Source organism: Charadrius vociferus, unplaced genomic scaffold (genome assembly GCF_000708025.1).
Source record: "Charadrius vociferus isolate BGI_N301 unplaced genomic scaffold, ASM70802v2 scaffold455, whole genome shotgun sequence".
Classification (NCBI taxonomy): domain Eukaryota; kingdom Metazoa; phylum Chordata; class Aves; order Charadriiformes; family Charadriidae; genus Charadrius; species Charadrius vociferus.
In genome coordinates, this window is record NW_009648550.1 from 4561946 (window position 1) to 4581977 (window position 20032).

At 34.5% G+C, this 20032-nt stretch overlaps 1 protein-coding gene across 1 annotated transcript in view; it reads right to left on the reverse strand.

The window, feature by feature from the left end:
* Positions 1 to 20032, reverse strand: part of USP34 (ubiquitin specific peptidase 34) — a 122010-nt gene that overhangs the window by 80479 nt on the left and 21499 nt on the right. The window contains 4 exon segments of the mRNA XM_009886078.1: positions 1837 to 1929; positions 2020 to 2101; positions 10308 to 10369; positions 15338 to 15530. Of these exon segments, the coding sequence (XP_009884380.1) occupies positions 1837 to 1929; positions 2020 to 2101; positions 10308 to 10369; positions 15338 to 15530 (430 nt within the window).

Genomic DNA, 20032 nt, shown 5'->3' on the forward strand with positions numbered 1-20032 from the left:
GTGAGACTGAGAGAACAGACTGTGTGAAGTTTATTTATAATTCTCTTGTTTTTACAGTAATGGATGTCAAAAAATATGACAATGTATTTAGCTAGCTACTCTATCTACACATTAAAGTGACAATGCTCCTAGATGTTTCCTCTTCGGTTAAATGCTGCTTTTCATAGTCACTCAAAGAGTTTCGTTATGTTTGTAAGGATGTTGATATCAAAAAATAAAATAATGGTTACAGGAAGCATCTCGAAAAAACATTCTTAATGTTGGTTACCACATAAGCACCTCAGAAGGGGTTTTTTCATGCTTTATTTATTTTATTTTGCCTTCCTGGTATATATAATAGCCGTGTCAGCATTTTATGGGGTACAGGCAATCTTTCACAGGATTCAAACTGGAACGAAATTACGTGGGTGCTATACAAGGATGCATTTAAACATCTTCAGATGTCTGCCTCAACTTGGAGAAGACAAATTTTTGTCAAAAAGTTAGTTTAAAAAGTGGAAAATACATTCTTCTAATCTAAAGGTGTCTGACTTTTAAACAACATTAGAGGTTTAAACCCTTTACAGGAAGTAATCAGGACATACTTAATTCTAATATAAACATATATATTTTGAAAGTGTCAGTATGTCAAAATGAACACATAAACTGTAAAAGAATTATCATAGTTAGGAAATTTTTATATTAAGTTCTTAAAGTAACATAAAAGATGGAAAAAATGCAGAGGTCTAACACTAGTGTGAGTTATTGTAAGTGCAAAAACATCAATAAGGTAAAATATACCTTTAAAAATGTAAGTGAAATAAGTAATTACTAATTACTGTGATACAGAAAATTGTTTAAGCCTATTAGAGCAAGTGCTGTTATAATGAGCATTTATTAACATAACCGATGCATGTTATAATGACAGTGGACTGCAGAGGTTTCAGAATGTGTATACAGTAGTATTTAATTGAAACAAATTACAGAGAAATATTGAATACATAAAAAAACCCCCTTCCAATTCTAACTTGTATAAAAGTATGTTCCTTATACCTGGCGAAAAAGACCAATTTTATTTCTCTGACCTTCATTTTGAGTGTATTTTTCAGAAAAATTGACGCTGAAACCTTGAGGTTTTTCCAGGTTTGTTGGGGAAGGGGTGGGTGGGTTGGCTTTTGGGGAGGGGAGTTGGGGTTGGGTTTTTTTAATAATAAAGGCAGAATGAAACCATGGAAAACCAGTTTCCACAACAGGAAATTGAAATGCGTATTTTGTCTGTATTCAAATCCTCTAAATAAAAAAAAACACAACCTAAAATAAAAACCATAGCAATCCATTAAAAGTAGCAAACAAATATATCTTTCTGAAGGAAAAAAGCCTATCAGGGTTTCCAGGTTCACCAAGCAAAAACCAAAATCTCAGTGCCTTCTACAGATTTTAACATCAGCACTGTAGCACAGCTGTAAACTCACTGCTGCAATTTTCACCTGATCGTTCCCACCAGGAGTAAAAGAAATGGAAGCTACAATACACAGGAGCAAGGCAATTTAGCACAATAGTAAAAATATTACATCAACCCTACAATGTTCATCCCCACTCTTAGTGAAAACGCTGTGTCTTTGCTATACAACTTCATTTTTCTCTTGTATAAAAGTAGCCTAGGTGAATTCTTGCATCTAAAGAAAAACCAGTAACTGCGGCAGTTACCTAACTTAAAATTTTGGTCAGCAAAACAGACAGACAACAAAAAGGAAGAAACTCAGCTTTATGAATATAAACTAAAATCAACTTGCCATTTTCTGTTTTGTTTTTTTTTTTTTTTAATCAATCCTGCAATTATAAAGATTTTACATATACCTGTGCTGCAGCCCAAATACAGTCTATATGTTGAGTACTCAGTCGCCCTTCAGCTGCAAGAAAATTCAGAATCACTTGGCACTGTTTGATGATCTGCAAAGTGAGAACATATTGAAGAAAAATTTACTAGAACAAGTTATTCCTCCATGTTTATGCTAAAAATAATAATAATTTTATACAAACCTCAATATGTAAATTTGGTCCAAAAATGTGCTCAACTACATTGTTGCTGATAAGCCAGTCTGCAAGTTCTTTTGCAATTGACCTAGAGATGAAAAAAGAGCAGAAACATATGTAAAATTATCTGCCTATAATATATACACTGTGCTCTTCCCCAGCATAGCATGTCTTTCAAATGACTATCTGTAATCATAGTAAGTATACAAAAACTTTACTGAAGTATACAAAACATACTCAACATTCATTCATTCAGGTAGGAAATAAATTATATCCATATTTTTTCTTTAGCTGGAAGACTAATGCCCAATACCAATATTTCCCACTCACCCCTGGATCACTAGCAAACACGTAACCAACAATTCTACCAATTTTATTAAGTTAATAGAGCTCAACAGACCACCTGCAGACCACTTTCAAAGACCTCACAGGTAAGATTTTGATAAACACTGCTATTTAACCCGAGTTTATAATGAAATTCCAGAACTACCGAGCTCACAAATGTAGCTAGAGGTGGGAGTGACAGATATTATTTTTTAAAGAAAACCACTTAAACATTTTCAGAGTCTCTTGCATAAATAGCAACTCATATATCTTTAAAAACCTATGTTTGGTATGGTCATACTTACACAGGTATAGCATACAAATACTTCAAAATTCTCATTTTGTTTCATGCATAACAATAACAAACTTTACCCACTGCCAATCTATAAGCAAACATTGAAACAGAACAGGACAAGGAAACTGAATTTTCCAAAACAGAAGTTGAACTTCCAGAAAGCACTGCTCTGTCTGGAAACTAGTGCATAAGCTCCTTTTTATTCCTTCCTTTCAAGCAAACGTTTGTTTACCCAGATTTTGGCACCAGAAGCAATAAGAGGACATCACAGTATTTAAAGCACAGCCTGTAGTTTAAATGGCCCTGGAATAAAAGCGCTCTGTCTCACAAGGAGGAGAGGATGGGAGGGAGGGGGTATCTTAGAGGACTACAGGAAGAATGATTTTTACCACTGCTGTGTCACATTTATGGTCGCTATTAAAATTCCAGGATTGCCAATCTTTATCATCCGCAATAAGAATATAGGATTCTTTAGGTAAAAAGAGATTGCCTTTGTAGGTTTTCCAAACAGGATTCACTTTTCCAGGGCATGTTGCCAGTTCTTCAATTGTTTTGAATTGCCTGGTCCCTATGGATGAACTCAATATAGTTCATATTACTCAACACACACCATTCCTATACTGTCCTCTTCTATTCTAATTCCAAAACATGGGGAATCAAATATTCTTATATTGTTCAAAAAAGATAACGTCCCCTAACATTTAAGTAATAACTGGCTTGTAGGGTACAATAATTTACCAGCTGTACCATTTACGGCTTATTAACAACTTAGTTCTCATACTGTAAAGTCAGTTTGACAAGTTATCTGCTCAAAGAGGGATAAAAAGAGATAAGCCAGGTCTGTTCCATGAAATCCAGATCTACTTAACTTCCTACAGCCTCATTTCAAAACAAAACCAAAACCCAACCACCACCCCCAAAGATGCCTACCCCAAACCAAACTTTGGAGCACGCAGATTCATTCAGATTTCTGTCTAACAAAAACTGAAGTAAGACCATTTCACAGGCGAGCTGTGATTTTGCAGATATTACAGCTTAAGGAACTTTTGATTCATTTGAAAATAGGCTTCAAATCTCCTTTAGCAATAAACATGACTCTAAAAAATGCTCTTAGCCACCTGCCTCCATGCTGACAACCACAAGTGACCATAGTGGCATTGCTCATATAGCTCAAGAGACTACAGCTCTGTTACTTTTCATTTTGTCAAACAGCTGGTACACTTGACATTAGATTTAACTTATATCACAAGTGCCCAACACACTCTGAAAACTGAATGCAGCCTGCAAACCTGCAAAATCTTTCCTTGAACTTACAGACCATTGGCCTCCAGCTCCTTCTTATGGTTTTACATTGCCCCCCCTTGCTGTGGGAAGAAGTGGTCCTGCTACGTGACCAAAATATAAGCAGAAAGCCTCATGGTTTGAATTTTGCACTATAAAAGGTAGACAGGTAGTGAAGTTCACACAAGTGAACATACACCTACTAGATGCAGGAGACCTGAACTGATGCACTTCTGGTTATGAAATGTGAAAAAAATCATTGCCTATGGTCCTCTATAAGAGGCAAAAGCCTTAACACCTGAGTCATAAGTCAATGGAGGTAATTTTGTTCCAGGACCACTTAATTTCTTCTTGGACCTGAATTTTTAAACCTGTAGCTTTCAGAATGAATCCCAAATAAACACTGCTAGATTCACTAGACGATGTTAATACGAAAGGACATACTGCTCAGTATGTCTCTTCAAACCAAATACTTCTGCTAGTGGCACAATGTCCATTAGACATTGTATCCAGAGTCATATGTTGCATTTTATCTACTCCAAAGAACAAAAACTCTCTTACAGAGTGAGTTTCTTCACATTTTATTAAATGAGTATGGCAGTTCTCTATCTCTAGTCTGCAACATTTTCTTCTGAGAAATAATGGATTATTCTTTGAATGAATGCCTTTTTTTAATAGATGTATTCTCAGCGATACAAAACTCTTTATCCTACTGGTGAGTTCAACTGTGATAAAATGACATCTCAGATTTCTGAAGGTAAACAACCATTTGATATGGATTTGTTGAGGATGACCAAAAACAAGAGGATCCTTGTGAAAGGCAGAATGCAGCCTTTGTGTTTCCCAGAGAGAATTACTCCTCCCAGAAAGTTTTGCTGAGGGCACACCAATCATTAAATATACTGCCTTTTAAAATGACAAAGTTATCACTAGCACTAAGTATTTTGTTCTTTGATATACTAAGAAATATATTCATGATAGGAGATTCAAGGATACACCAAAGAAATCTAATTTCAGTGTAAATGAAGGATGTCTGACTTATTTCCTGAACAATTCCATTTCAGAAAAGGTTTTTTTCATCTTGTGGTTTTCCAGCTCCCTGACATGTTTCCTTACTTTCAAGCAGAGCAAACATCTTAACTCAAAAGCAATTCCAGAACTTCATATAAATAAAGCCTATGGATAAATGAACCTATGATTTAGGTTTGTATAATGTCACTTATCCCATTCCTATTTCAATAATTATCAAAAGTCCTATAGCCTTGAGAAATTTCAGATACACTCAAGTTCATAAAAATTCACTGAGTTCCGAGTTGCCCCAAATAAGCAGGGCAACCTAAATCTTTTATTAAAAGATTTAAAGTGTAATTTTCAGTATTTTTCAATGTCATTTCATTTCAATTTCTAGCTATGTTAAAATGTCTTTCATATAGCCTATACTTTTCATAATTCAAAACTATTTTTTCATAGAGCAATTTCCAAATTATTGTATGACTATTACTATACGATATTACTACAGTTCAGACAACTTAGCAAGAACTCAATTTTCAGTAAAAATATGCTCAAATTTTCTTTTACAAGAGGTTCTTCAAAAGGTTATAGAAAAATTTTCCTCCTTCATACTGAAAGAAACAGTGAGAGTGAAAAACATGCATTATGATCAAAGTATAGATATGCTTTTCCCTCTAACACAAAAGCAGCAGTACAAAGAATAGTTTTACAAATTAGATATCTACATCATACAGACCTTAGTAGTAAGAACATTCACCTTGCTAATAAGATGTATTAGCTATTTTTCATGGATTTTGTAATTGTGATAGCAAGAGGAAAAGTCATTTAAAGAACTCGACACTCTCTACCAGTCTGTGTTGTGGATGAGGGAGGAGAAGAAAATAAAGAAGTAAAGGTACCAGCTACTCTAGTTTAGTTGTCTCTAAATCTTTCTCACACTGGAAATCTACGCAATGTATTGAGCCACATGATCTCTAGACTTAATCAATTTCTCCCTAGACTTTTAATTGAAATTCACTGTCTGTCAAAAATAACTGGTTTACTTCCAAGAAATGAAATTCAAGCACTTTTGATATTAGTTTCCCCAGGCATTCCAGAAGACTGTGGAAGCTATGCTGTTTGTGATATAACCTGATGTTTGTGAACTGTACTTACGAAAGGCGAGTACTAGAGCTTGAATTTTGTTCATTATTGTAAATAAAACTATCCAGAAGGAAATTACAGTTTAAGCATTTTCCTGGTAGGTCTAAGAATGCCTCTCTAAGAGGACTGGGTTAAAGTCCTAGAAACATTTTAATCCAAGGCTGTGGTGCAATACTTGGTAGCCACATGATGACCCAGATCCAGGAGCAAATCCCACAGCAAAATGACTCCCCTCGCCCAAGAAAACCTTATTTATCCAACCAGTCAATTCCCAACACAATTCACCACACGGCTATGCCACCAGTACTGGATGAAATACAATAACAAGTCAGCAATGTCACTGAAAAAATAGAATGTAAAACCTTAAAAGAAAAAATGTAGAAACATAATGAGCAGCTTGCAAAGGATGAAGATTTAACATTTCTTAACAAAACCACTGAAATAGCATCTACAACACATCAACGGATGGGAAACACTGATCTCAACTGTTTAGGATCAGAAATGCAAAGAGGATATAACAGGCACCTTCCCAACAACCATTCAAGCACGTTTTTGTTTATAAGCTCACATCTTCTTATTTGACACTCCAACACCACCACACTGACATAATCTTGAATATTTATTAAACTACTGTCTATGCCACTAGAAAGAAACATTAGTGAGCTGAGTGGGAAACTTTATTATTGTTTTTTTAAAGAAAATCTGAAAAAGATTCCTGGAATGTGGAACAGAGAGAGGGGAAGAGATGTTTAAGTGATGCTGCTATAAATTCAGTTGGTGAGCTGAGACAAAAATTGAGAAAGCAAGAGTTAATACGAGCTAAGAGAACAGTGGTGAAGGGAAAAAGCAATACAAAACTTGCAGTTTAATAGTTCACTAGATAAGGAAAGAAAGAGGGGAAAAAAAGGAGAACAAGTAGTCCAGATCTTTCTGTTCAGAGGTGAACGGAATTTCGGACACCTGAAGTTTCTCTATAGGAAGCTTTTTAAGTAAGGGTAATCAAGTTTTTAAATGAGGCAGGAGGTCATCTCAGCATCAACCTGAATCCTAAAACTAAATTCTTGGCTGCCTGCCAGGTGAAGAGCAAAACAAAATATCTCTTTACACATGTTATTTCCACAAACTGACAGTGTTCTCATTAAGGAAAAAACACCAATTTTTCCTCTTGTGGTCCAAATAGCACAAAAAAAAAAAAAATCCCTCCCCGAACGGCATGATCATTTTTCACTAACCAACATCAGCAAAATAGTTTTAGGAATCACTCTTCTTTTCAGTCTCATTATTTTTAGCTTCAATAGATTTCACACTCTTCAGTACCTTGGATTGCAAAGAATTTGATTCTATCTTAAGAGCCTGGAATAGCTAAATTCAAAGTACATCTCTGAGCGATTTTTTGAAGTTGAGTCACCGAGACATTGCACATATCTGGACAATATGCACACTCAGTCACCACAAACCCTCAACCCTAGAGAAGACAGTCAAGTAAACTAAATCTAAAGAGACGTACAAATACCTCCAGCTAGAAAACAGATCTCTCCGTCTTAGCTTTCTGCTGCTTTCAAGTGCAAATTGTGAAATCCAGTGTTTTCTTAGATGGAAGATGCTTTAGCTTGTCCTACCATGGAAAAATTTGCAACCATATAGATAAAGGTGGGAAGCTACTGTTGGCAAAATATTTGCTAAAAAATCCTGATGATACTTCCAAACAAATGGGAAGAGCTAGGACTAAGTGATAGCTCTTTTTTTTTTTTTTTAGAAAAAAAATACCTCCCGCAAACCCACCTTATCAAGATACAGAAGGAGAAATCCCAAAGGTTGACAGTTCCAAATGCATCTGGAAAAGTCAAAACACATAATGGGGATGACCAGACATAATGCAGAACATCTTCCTTTGATAAACCTGCAGAGGCTACAAATGTACAAAATAAATCTTAGACTTCCTTTCTCCACTAAGGAAAGAAAATAGGAACTAGAAGCTTTCCTTTCGCTGCTCATTCAATCACTGCCAACTCCGTAAGTGCCTTGTCATCCAAAAATTTCTCATGAACAGAGTCTCTAATGAGAGGGAAGCTTTGTACTAAACAAACTGTAGAAGTGACACGTTTTCCCCATGCTTCTGCAGCAGCCTTTTGTGATTATTTGGCTGGAAGAAATCAGTGATTTCAAAAGATATTTGAAGATGAGCAGCAATACTTGATACTGGTTTGTACCAAATTTTTCAGGTAAAATACCAGAATGACTGGAATTCAGATTTAAAAAAAATAATAAAATAATCACATACTACAAAAGTGGAAAAGAAGGTCTTCTGTTCATGCTGCATTCCTTTCAAATGACAGGCTGTTTACAGATGCCCTTGCCAAGAAAGTAATATCCCAAATGAGAATTTGACAATTTCCGTCAGCTTTAAAGTAACGCTGATGTTCTTGCATAGTACATCTGCTCTGCTGCAGGGCAATTGCACCCTTGTAATTTTCCCCTGTTGATAACCTTCCTTTTTCACATTTGATACAGAAAATCAAACAGCTTATTATTAGGTTTAACTGGCGGAATGTTGATGTTCCTTATTTAGTTACTACTAGTTAGAAAACTATTTCATTCACAATGTTTCAGAAGATCAACTAACCAAGAAACACCTCAGTTTCAGATTTTCAACATGAAGGAAGGAAGAGAAGAAATGGATAAAACTGAGGTTGGGCAGTCCCAGTGTAACAATACACCATAAACTGGCAGTATGATATTGAGAATACCCCAGTCCACCAAGCCACTTCACATACTCAATGTGTTACGCTCCTCTAGTATTCAGTTCTACTGCTACAAGAACTAGAGGCTTTGGAAAAAAACCCAACACCTCCCAGAGCACTAATAATAATAATAACAATAATGATGATGATAATAACAAAGTATATATTACATTAATATTATATTAAAATAATAAATGTGTGCTTACATTTATTACAAGAATGCAATTTTTTTAAAATGTGTATGAGCTTAATGACATTACGTTTAGGTTTCATCACATCATAGTAAGATATTCCTATCATACTTGGCGAGAATTCTTTTTTTCTGACATTATGTATCACAATTTACTTTGAAAAAAAATGGATAGCATGGATTGATGTTCACCTATTGATTTAGTGACAAAGGACCAGAAAGAGTTGATCACAACTGTTTATTTGTTTTGTATTCTCAAGGTATCTTCACATCCTTATGAAGGCAAAACTGCCCTAGATTCCGATTCTTATTTTTAATATATCAACTTCTTACCATAAATTTCACTTCAAATATTCAAGTTATTATTTACTTGAAATCTACAGTATTGTGGTCTTGACTGCTTATTTCAACAAGCAGGTGTTAAAATGAAAACATCTATAATAAAAATACCCAGACAGAAAAGCAAGCCAACTGCTGCTGTAACAGACTTCTCATTAATGAGTAAAAAGACAGTGGAGAGTGTGTGTCTGTAGCGAGACAGATATGCACATGGATACAACCCCCAAGATAAATGTAGAGTATACCACACCTCAAGATAAACGTAAAGAGTATATCACAAGTAAAATTCCAGATTTTTCATACTTTGCCTATTATTTCAGAAGAACAGTTATTTCAGCTACCTAAAGACATACTTTCGTCTAAATTCTAGACAGTTCTGACATGAAGTTTAGAGTTACTACAAAAATGAATACATTTCCTCACTGGAATACAATCCCACGCATGAAGGTTCGCAAAGATTTATAGGAGTCTCCTTTAAAATTGTTAAGCACACCTGAATTATACAAATAAGGACTCTGAAGAAAAACAATCAATAGTTCTAAAAGCATAGCCTCACACACTCAGTGGAAAACTAATAACAAGACTGGGAGCCAGTGACGGCAAGACAAGTCTTAGTTAACTAAATAATCGGGAGAAGTGAAAAGACAGCAAAAAGACTACCTGGACATGAATTAGCTGGTTCTTATTTATACATCACAATGGAGATAATGGCCTGTTATAGGCATTTATTATTTCAGTATCTACATTTTTCTAAAGGTAACCTTCACTCTATTTTTTAAGACAGTAAAAAAAAAATCCAGAAACATTTAGAAATAATTCTGAAGTTACCATTTAAAACTATTTATTAAACCCCTGATTAGAGTATTTCTAATAAACATTACTCCCCACCATGTATAATCCATAACGACAATACAGAAGTACTGCAATCATATAGTGCACTTAAAGTATTCATAATAATGTTCCTACTTACGTTTCTGTGTCTGAAACTAATGACTCATTATTACACACATCATTGAAGGTATGAAGTTGGTTCTACAGTTAGAAAAAGGAAGAAAAAATTAAAATTTTATCTAAATGTTTTGTGAGGTAGTTTTCTTATATTTAAAAATATTATTAGTGACAGTAAACAAACTTTTCCCAGTACTTTCAACATTTGTAAATAAACCGCTTTGACAAAAATTTGAACAACAGGCATTCTAGCAGGCAAGAGGGATCAACTTTCTTTTTTCATCAACCTTTCTTTCACTAAAGCAATTAAACAATGTTACAAAACTCCACCCACTCCAGAAATCAAAACAAGGTGTACAGCAGTCACTTTGCACAAAGGTTTTCATGAGAAATGAAACGCATACTTCGGAAACTGATGTTTTAAGATGAGTTTCCCCATTATTGTAATGCTTACTACAACAGCAAAGATTTCTTTTGTTTCATTATCAGTGTTGAAAGTCCACAAAACTGGAGAGTGAAAATTAAGTATTTCTAGACAAAATAAAGCTTTGCAAGGTATCTGAACTGATAAATTCAGGACACCCAAGAGAAAAGAAAAGCCTGTTAAAAGGTTTACAGCTGTCTTCCATCCTTTTCCTCAGCATCAACTTTCGAGATAGAGATGGTTCTGTATCCCATTCCTTACAGATACGTAACATTTTTTAAAAAATATTTAAAAGTAAGTAATAAAATGAGAGCCTAATTACACAATTATTAATAGATAAGTTATTAATAGATACTTTCAAATGAAACCTATTATAGCAGTGGAAAAACATGTGAACAGAACTTCATGAAGAAATTGCAATGACCAATTAGAATTAGGTCAAATGAAGAAGTGAAATTTCACTAACTTTTCTGAAGCCTTATCCCCCAAACCAAAAATATTTTTAAAGGGATCAATGAGTGAAAGAGTATTGAACTATTACTATTATAAATTTTAAATCCACGGTCACATGTTGATCCAAATTTCCCATACAAATCCTTATCCAAAGGAATTCTGACAAAAGGTCTTCTTTTTCATATCGTAAAAATTGTTTGAAAATTCCAATAATTTCAAGTAAAGTCTTCAAATTCTGACACAACAGTGCAATACAAAGTACACATATGATAGTGTTGCATGACCTTATTCTCACTCACCTCCCAACATTTTTTCACTTCATGTTTTGTTACCATGAAATGACAGACGGAATAAAATACTTGTACAATTTTTTCCACATATGTAACATTGTAAGAAACTAAAGAGGCCTGTGCCCAAACACTTGATTGATGTAACAACAAACATGTTAGTTATGAAGTACAACAGAGGTATAAAGTCTTCAGCAAAGAAAGCTGAGAACAAAACGGCATCTCCCTAGCTAGTCTTGTCTCAAGACCCAGGCATCATAGGTAATTAAACTTTCTACATAGGAAACGAATGCAAGAAGAACAAATATGCACTGTTCAAGTTTTGCACTGAATTTGTTCAGGAAAACCCCAACAATGCCGCATTTGCACTTTCACTAATGCACAGAACCAAATAAAAAGGGGTTGAAAAAAAAGAAAAAGGAAGGATGGCCAGATCAGTTCCAGCATTCATTTTCACAGAGATCAGTTCATCTGTAACCGGAAGGACAGGAAAAGAGTGTCCTCTTTGTGAGGGAATGGTAGAGAGAGGAGAGGGTATTTTGGAGCTGAACCACCTCAACAGATGACTAGGACATGAAATCAAAGAGAAACAAGGTAAAAACAAAAATATCAGGTGTGTTTTGGTTTATATTTTGCTGTTCTTTTCTGTAGCTATTTCCAACTTCATATTCAACCACTCAAGCTCCTGCTTTGCTAAAATTGACTTTCATGTGTCTGTCTTCAACCTTGTTTTGTAAATAAGAACTTTAGTCAGATGATCTGACACATTATGCATATGTTTCTCTACATGGGAGGCAAGTCTATATTTGGTGGTAGGCAAATACAATCTCTGTATGCCATACAGCAGGTATTCTGTGAGTCTCAAGAGGTTCCACAAAACCGAAAGGTTTAATTTTAGGACTGGTCACGCTAGCTGTCAGACAGAATAAAAAATAATCTCTTGGCAGACACAAATCAACACCTCCATGTTAGAAGACATTCATCTGTTTAGATTCAGTGATATTTTTGGTCAAAGATTTCTGTCTCCACAATGAGAGCAAAAGTACCTTTATCTTGCAAAGGAACAATCAGGCAAGCCACAGAAATTATTTGAGCAAATCTATTTCAGTTTTGATCTTGTGAGTTGAAATTAGAATCTGCATCTGAGTCCACTTTCCATGTGAACTTTCAGAAGAAATTTTTCTTTGAAATAAAGTATATATTGAAAAGTTCACACTTTAAAATATTCTGCGCATAATTTTGCTAAAAGTTTTCTTTGAATCTTCACATATATTTGGAGAACGAAATGAAGAATTCCTTCAATGCTAAATGCCCAACTTTTGGCAAATGATTTTGCTGTTGCATGTATCACAGTTCTAAAGTCTCAAAACACAAAACGGGAAGCTGAAATTCTGTTGGTTGGGAAGAACATTTAAATGGAATTACTTTGACAAATTTGACTAGCCATCAAAGACATGAATAGAAAAAGGAAACTTCAAAAAAGTAGTCATGAAGGTACATCTGTAATAGGGAAGGTTGTGTGAAAATACTAATGAAGCTGAACTGAATTACATCTTTGTAAACAAATCTTTGCTTGCAAAGAGGGCGGAAAGCTTCAGTAAAAAGGCAGTCAAAATTTCTGTAAATTTTGGCTCAGATTTCACACTCAAAGTTGCACAGACCTGGCAATTAAAATTGTCCCAGGCAAGGCATACAAAACTAAATAAAATGCTTCTCAAACTCAAAAGTCAAACAAGATAAATCAAAAGATGCTTCTTCCAAAAATCTCTTCGTAAGATCTTTAAAAAGAGAAAAAAAAAAAGAGAAAATTGCCTATAATTTGAATGAGAAAGAAGAATGAAATATCAGAGTTGAAGAGCAGTTTTAGAGACTATTCGTATTAAAAAGACTCAATAACTTATTAACAAACAATATTCTGGCTTTTTTACAAGCTAAAACCTATTTGTTTTAGCCTAAAAATACATGCCTGTTATTAAAAATCTCACTTTTACAGTCATATTTATCAATCATAACAGATCAAAACATATTATAGCTACCTAAAATTATACAATTTCACACTCCCTTAAATAAAATACATGCCTGAAAAAATAAACAAACTGATGCATTCCTATTTTCAGACTTTCTTTTGGTAAGGATACACAAAAAGACATACATTAGTACTTGAACAAGGACAGCTGTACAAAACCAAAGGCAAGTACTTATAGCAATATCTATCTAATGTAATTGGAACTATGCAAACATTGAAAATTTACTTTAAAATCAATGATACTGAAAATCACATTTTCCAAAACAGTGCAGAATAAAAAAAAAAAAAAAAAAAAAAAAAGGAAGTTACTTTTATGCCCAGTTAATGGCCATATTTTAAAATTTATCTTCCAGGTATTTCAAGAAATCTGTAACTGTATAAATAATAAAGCACATGGCAATGAAAAATCAAACCAGAAATATATGTTATATTTTCACGTAAGACTTCATTGTATCTCTGAAGTTTTCTTATTACACAAACAGAATCCTGAACATTCACTTTACACTAATTATGACAGAAGATTAGAATTTAGGCACTGAGTATATTACATGTAGCATCCATATAATGTCATATAAATTACTTATGTATATAAATTTACAGTAATGTCACTACTTCTTCCAAAAGTTAACTTTCTCTATATCTTGCTTTAGCATCTCTACTGGATGAACTGCATTATGTTTTCATTCATATAAATGCAAGACTGAATGGACAATGCGTTCAAGTCCAATAAATGCAGTTACCCTTAGAATAGCATTTGATTAATACTGAGTGGATGTAGCTCACAGCCTTTTCTTTTTTTAACTTAGTAGGTCACATACCGATGTAAATTAAAGATTTACTTTACTTAACAAATACCAATAATCTGACTGGAAATACAGGTTACTTTAAATTGCCATTTATTAAAACAATTTTTAGTACTTCTATGTATAAATATAGTGAGAAGCAAAATCAAATTTAAGTAAACTTGTATTTACTGACAGTCAGCGATGAAGAGTCACTGAGTGATACTATGTAATCAGAACAGAGAAGGCCAAACGTGTTCATAAAATACTACAAATCTTAAGAGTATGTTCATTCTAGTATAGTTCGTGCATTAATTTGCAATTATAATCATTCACCATTTTGTGCATTAAGGCAAACATGACAATATGAGCTCTAAATCTTAAATACAGGAATGTCAGAAGAAGCAAAACTGAAAAGGCTCAGATGAAAAAAAGTTCACTTTTGACCTTGTACAACTGTCTCTAAGGCTATAATACACACGCAGGAAGCAATGACAGACAAAGGATGCAGAACATATCTTGAGCATTTCTGTGGGAAAGAAAAGGGTGGATTTTTTTCGTTTTAACATATTTCTATTTGATGCTATATATATTTACCTCCTCAATTCAGCCTTCTGCTAATTAATGTAGAAATGCTCTCTCTTAAGAAACAGACTATACTAAACAAACAGGAAAAAGAGGTATGTACAATACAAAGAAGCAGTTAATTACAGTAGAGTCAAGACACTGTAAAGGTAAAAATGCAAATAGATTGAAAGCCTCTGTAAACAACAAATATAGCCATGTCAAGGGACTTAATTTCAACATAGCTGCCACAAAACAAGGTTGTAAGAATTTTGTTTAGCATGGTAAACTGTTAAGGACGTGTTACAGTTCCATATGCTGCAGAACATAGCCATAACTTGGACTTATCTCTCAGTGAACCCTATATTCACAATCATGACTATAATTTCCTAGACTAGCAGAGGATTCTGCTGGTTTCACACATTAAAAAAGCCCCCAAAACAAGTCCATAACTCATAAAACACAAAAGAAACATTTTTTATCTAAATAGTATTTATATTTTTAAAAAGTTCTTACTGTTATTTGACTCAGCCCAGCCAATCTCATTGTTAGAGTTGGAGACATAAAGTATTTAAACGCAAGATCAAGACTTTCTTTATCAAAACACAAGGCTGTATCCAATGGTTCTTTAACTGTGCTCCACATTAAATCTGCCATGTTCCGGGCTGCACTCTGTCGCAACTCCTGGTCTGACAGTTTACATAAATACCTAGAATAAATTACAAATGGAAGACAAAAACAAGGGTATGAGTCAAACTAGAACATTCCTGGAACACCACCTTGATTACAGCAAATCTATATTTCCAATAGCTGTACGAGTACTAAGACTTAAAACACCACTATCAAAAGTTGACAACAATTAAAAAAACACCAAGGAAAAACAGAATTATGCAGAATATTTTTAAAAAGTAAATAAATTCCTTATTTTAAATCTTTTCAGATTTCTTTCATTCCACAAAATTACAGGAAACCCATGAAGTTCTTCAGAAACATAGGTTGGAAGTATAAACCTCAAATCTGTTTCATGGGAAGGTGCCTTGTCCAGATAGCTGCATCATGTTTATTTATTTATAACTGAAGTGTCACGATCCACTTAACATCTTAATATACTTTAAAACTGAATTTCTGCAAACAGTGTCAGTGGACCATAAACAGCATGCTCTGACAGTGAGAATCCTTTGAAGATGAATATAACCCTGTTTGTGGCCTCAGTCACAGAACAACAACAAAAAAATATATAATTGTGCAATCATGTTCGGTTACAATTAAGAGTATACGTGGCACATGCACAATTTTTCTGCCATAACCACATGCTACCTGTGCTTGTACATCAGTACTCCCTGTGCTTTTGCAACAGGTTAGGACAGGAACACATGCCCAAGTTGTTTCTTTTATTGACAATAATTATGATCTTTAAGGACGCATGTGAAGCACCACCAAGGATCCTAGGAATCTTACAGAGAAACCAAAAATGCTAAAGAATTTTAAATCACTAGGTTCTTCCTACTGCAGACCTCTTAGATAAGGGGTCATGTAATCACGCCCAATGAGGCACAGTACAGATATTTTTTGCAAATGGGAGGTAGAAGAAATAAACATTTTTAAGAACTAACTTACAGAAGCTAGCACAACCTCAGTCTTACCTAAGCAACTACAAGTTCAAGACATACCAAGAAAATCTATACTGAAATGCCTGTAAAGTTCATATACAAAACACTGACAGTTAAGAAATTCTTCTAAACTGAATGCATAAGAAAAATGTTTAGAAATAAGCTTTCCTGAGCTTATCTGGAAGCAACTAAAGATTGCACAGTGAAAGGTATGTACATACAAGGTTAGCGTAATTATTTTTTCCTGCTCTATTTCAGCATTTTGAAGTTTCAACTACATCCAAACTAGATTTAACTACACAGAAATGCATTAAAAAAAAAAAATCCGTTTGTTAGAGAGCCTAAGTCTGGATCTATCCTTGGAGACCAGCCAAATATACGCATGGATCTTAAAAAACACAAGGGATACTAAATTACACTTAACTAGATTTAGGCACCATTCCTTTGCATTTGCTTCATATAAACATCAGTAATTTTTTTTAAAAAAAAGCAAAAATACAGGCCCCGATTCTTATTTAGATTGAAGCCCTTTTTAACAGCTCTTGTGTAGAGGCCTTAAAATAAACACACTTAAATGATACTTAACATTGTCAAACATAGAAAAGAGACTTCAGTGCAAATAGTCAGAGACTGCATGGAAGTCACAGATAAGTAATAGCAGGACAAAAGAAGGACCGTTCAGGGCCAAGGCAGCCAGATCCTTCACTGTTATTAATTGTGAGATTTGTCTTCTCATGTGGAGCACCGGCAATCAGATTATGGCAAGAAATAATGCTCCTGCGCTATGATTTCTAAACAAAAGAAATGAAGCAACGAGAAGAGAATACTCATTTGAAAAAGTTCAGCAGCAAAACAGACCAAGTGATCTATCTTTAACTTACAGACAGGTGAGAGGAGTTACACTCTGATGAAAAAAAAAGCATAGGTCCATGTTAAGACATAATCATCTCAATATAACTATCAGCAACCCCAGACCAGTTTTTGTCTCCCCATTTTCAGCCCTAGTTCCCAAAGCTCTTCAATGTTCATAATGCCCATCAAGTCATACTCAACTGTTCTGTGACGGGTATCTAAAGATCTCAAAGATGTTAAAATAAACTATATGAATTTTCTCATCCTACACAAGACAGACAAAGAGCGCTTGTATGCAACAGACAGGTGAGAATGGACACAGATCTACACATACAGAAAGAAGGGTGCTTTTGTGGCTTCACTAGATTTCTGTAACAGGACTTTCACCTGAAAGCTTCCTCACACTAGAGAGTTTGGTGAAGCCACTCTATTAATCTAGTTTATATAACAAAACATTTTTTTATTTTAAGACAACAGCATCAGTATAGCCTACTTTTATTCATGAAATTCACACTACGATACAATTTTTAAGGTTCTTTCAGCACATTTACTGTATTTAGCCCAAGTCTGAATCAGATTTGTGTCATGTTTTCTGTATTATAGTATCATTAAGAGACAGTGTTTTAAACAAATCCCACTTTATAATATTGAAACTACTGTGTAGGTGCATTTTCACAGCTACAGAAGTACTTCAACAGTATAATCTGTTTTGCCAAGGCCCTAAAGAAAGCCACAGAGAAAAGAGCACTTTTTACTTGTTAACCTGCATCCTAGTTTTTTTTCAACGCAACTGGTTATTCTAACCAGGCACAGTATAAATGTAGAAGATAGCATACTTGTCTTTATGAGTATAACTGCATCTGCACTAGAAAATTTACTGGTACTACTACACTGGTGACTAATCAAATATGATCATATCTTTACTGCCAGAATTAAAACCATAGAAATTTGCAGAGTACGCCAAGCCTTATTTTTATTGTGGAAAAATACAGCGGCCTAAGCCCATCTGTATCAGTAAACTGGGACCATTTTACACTTTTACCAGTAGAAAGTTGTTATTAACGAAAAACAAATCTTTAGCTAGCACTGGCAATTAACACACACTAGTGTAATTTCCTTACACTAACTGTAAAATTGCTGCATTGCCGTACATAAGAACAGTGATACTGGAGCAAGGCAAAAAGTCTATTTAGCCCAAAACAGCCACTCTAAAAGCAGATGAAAGATTTATCCTGTATATAAAAAAATGGATTAATTCATTTATCTCTTTCTATTTATACTTTTGGCTTTCTCATTAACCAATGCTAGTTAGTTTCACCATTATGTTCGTGTGAAAACCAATCTCCTTCACTTTTCTTAAGTCTGCAACTTGACAATTGTATTACATGCTCTCCACTTCTTGTTTTTGAAAAACTGCAAATTATCATTCCCTATTTATTGTCTTCATATCAGTCCTATAACAGTCACCTCCTTGTCAAAAAAAATCCTAGACTATGTCTCTCCTATCAGATGAGATGAGATGGAATGATCAGAACAGTACATAGTATATAAATGTGAGTGTGATCAATTCACACAATGGCTTAATAATGACTTCCATTCTGTCCTTTTTTTTTTTTTTTTAATTCCTAAATTGTTGTTGTTTTGATTCTGATTAGCTTAAAGTCTTAGAGGAATACATGAACAATACTTCAGGATCTGCGTGATCGAGTAAATCTGACATTTTTGCCTAAATGAGACTTTTGGAAAGAAACATACCTCTTTTTATACATAAAGGATAGTCTATAGATGTATAGGACCTGTCCTACCAGCCTGCATACTGAAAATGATTAGTAAATATATATTATCTAAATTTGAAGCAACACATATACATTAGTTTAAAAAAAAAAAAAGTCTACTGAAACTATTTAAATTTGCTGTATTTGGGGATAGAGAGAGTTCAGTTTTAAACATGCAGTTCCATATTAATGTAACGCTTACAATCACATCTTATGCTTCAGGACTTCAGCTACTCAGCTGTGAAATAATCTTTTTTCTCTTAATATGACTCCTTTGGACCACAGCTGCAAAAGGGATATCAAGCAGAACGAGTCAGCGCCCTTCAGTAATACGAAGAATCACTTAAGTGCCTGGCTATTGTCTTGTGACTTGCCTATCCTTTGTACCTACAGCACAAATTTTCAGATTTTTGGAGAAGCGAAGTATTTTTTGTAAGTGAAAACTTCCAGGATTATTACAGGAGTTTTTCACGACATGTAATAGCAAGGAGTGGTCTCGGGCACTCCCATAAAGCCCAAATTCTTAAGAAAAATATTTTTAAGCAGAAATGTGAATTCTTTTAGCTCCATTCTCTCTCGCTGTATTCCACAGGAAGCATCACAGATCAACAATTCTGTCTGGAGCTTCCACTTCCTCTGCACACACCAGCGCTACGGTTGTGCCCTGTGCCGAGACTACATGGCTAACACAGGAGCAACTGCCACTTGCAATATCCTCTCAGTGTGCCTGAGCACAGAATGTTCTGTTTCTCCCTAACTGGGGCAGAGACACGAATCCTTTGCAAAATAAATCTCTCAAGATGTGTCTTGAAGTGGAAGAGAGGAAAAAGGGAGGGGAGGAAAAAGGGTTAGAACTAAGTATGATAGTGGTCAGCGCTAATGCTACAGATAATTCTCAGATTTCACCAGAGGAACATTAAGTACGGGAGACCAACTGTGATGTCAAAGAAAGAAGAATTTTAGGTCTTTTCCTT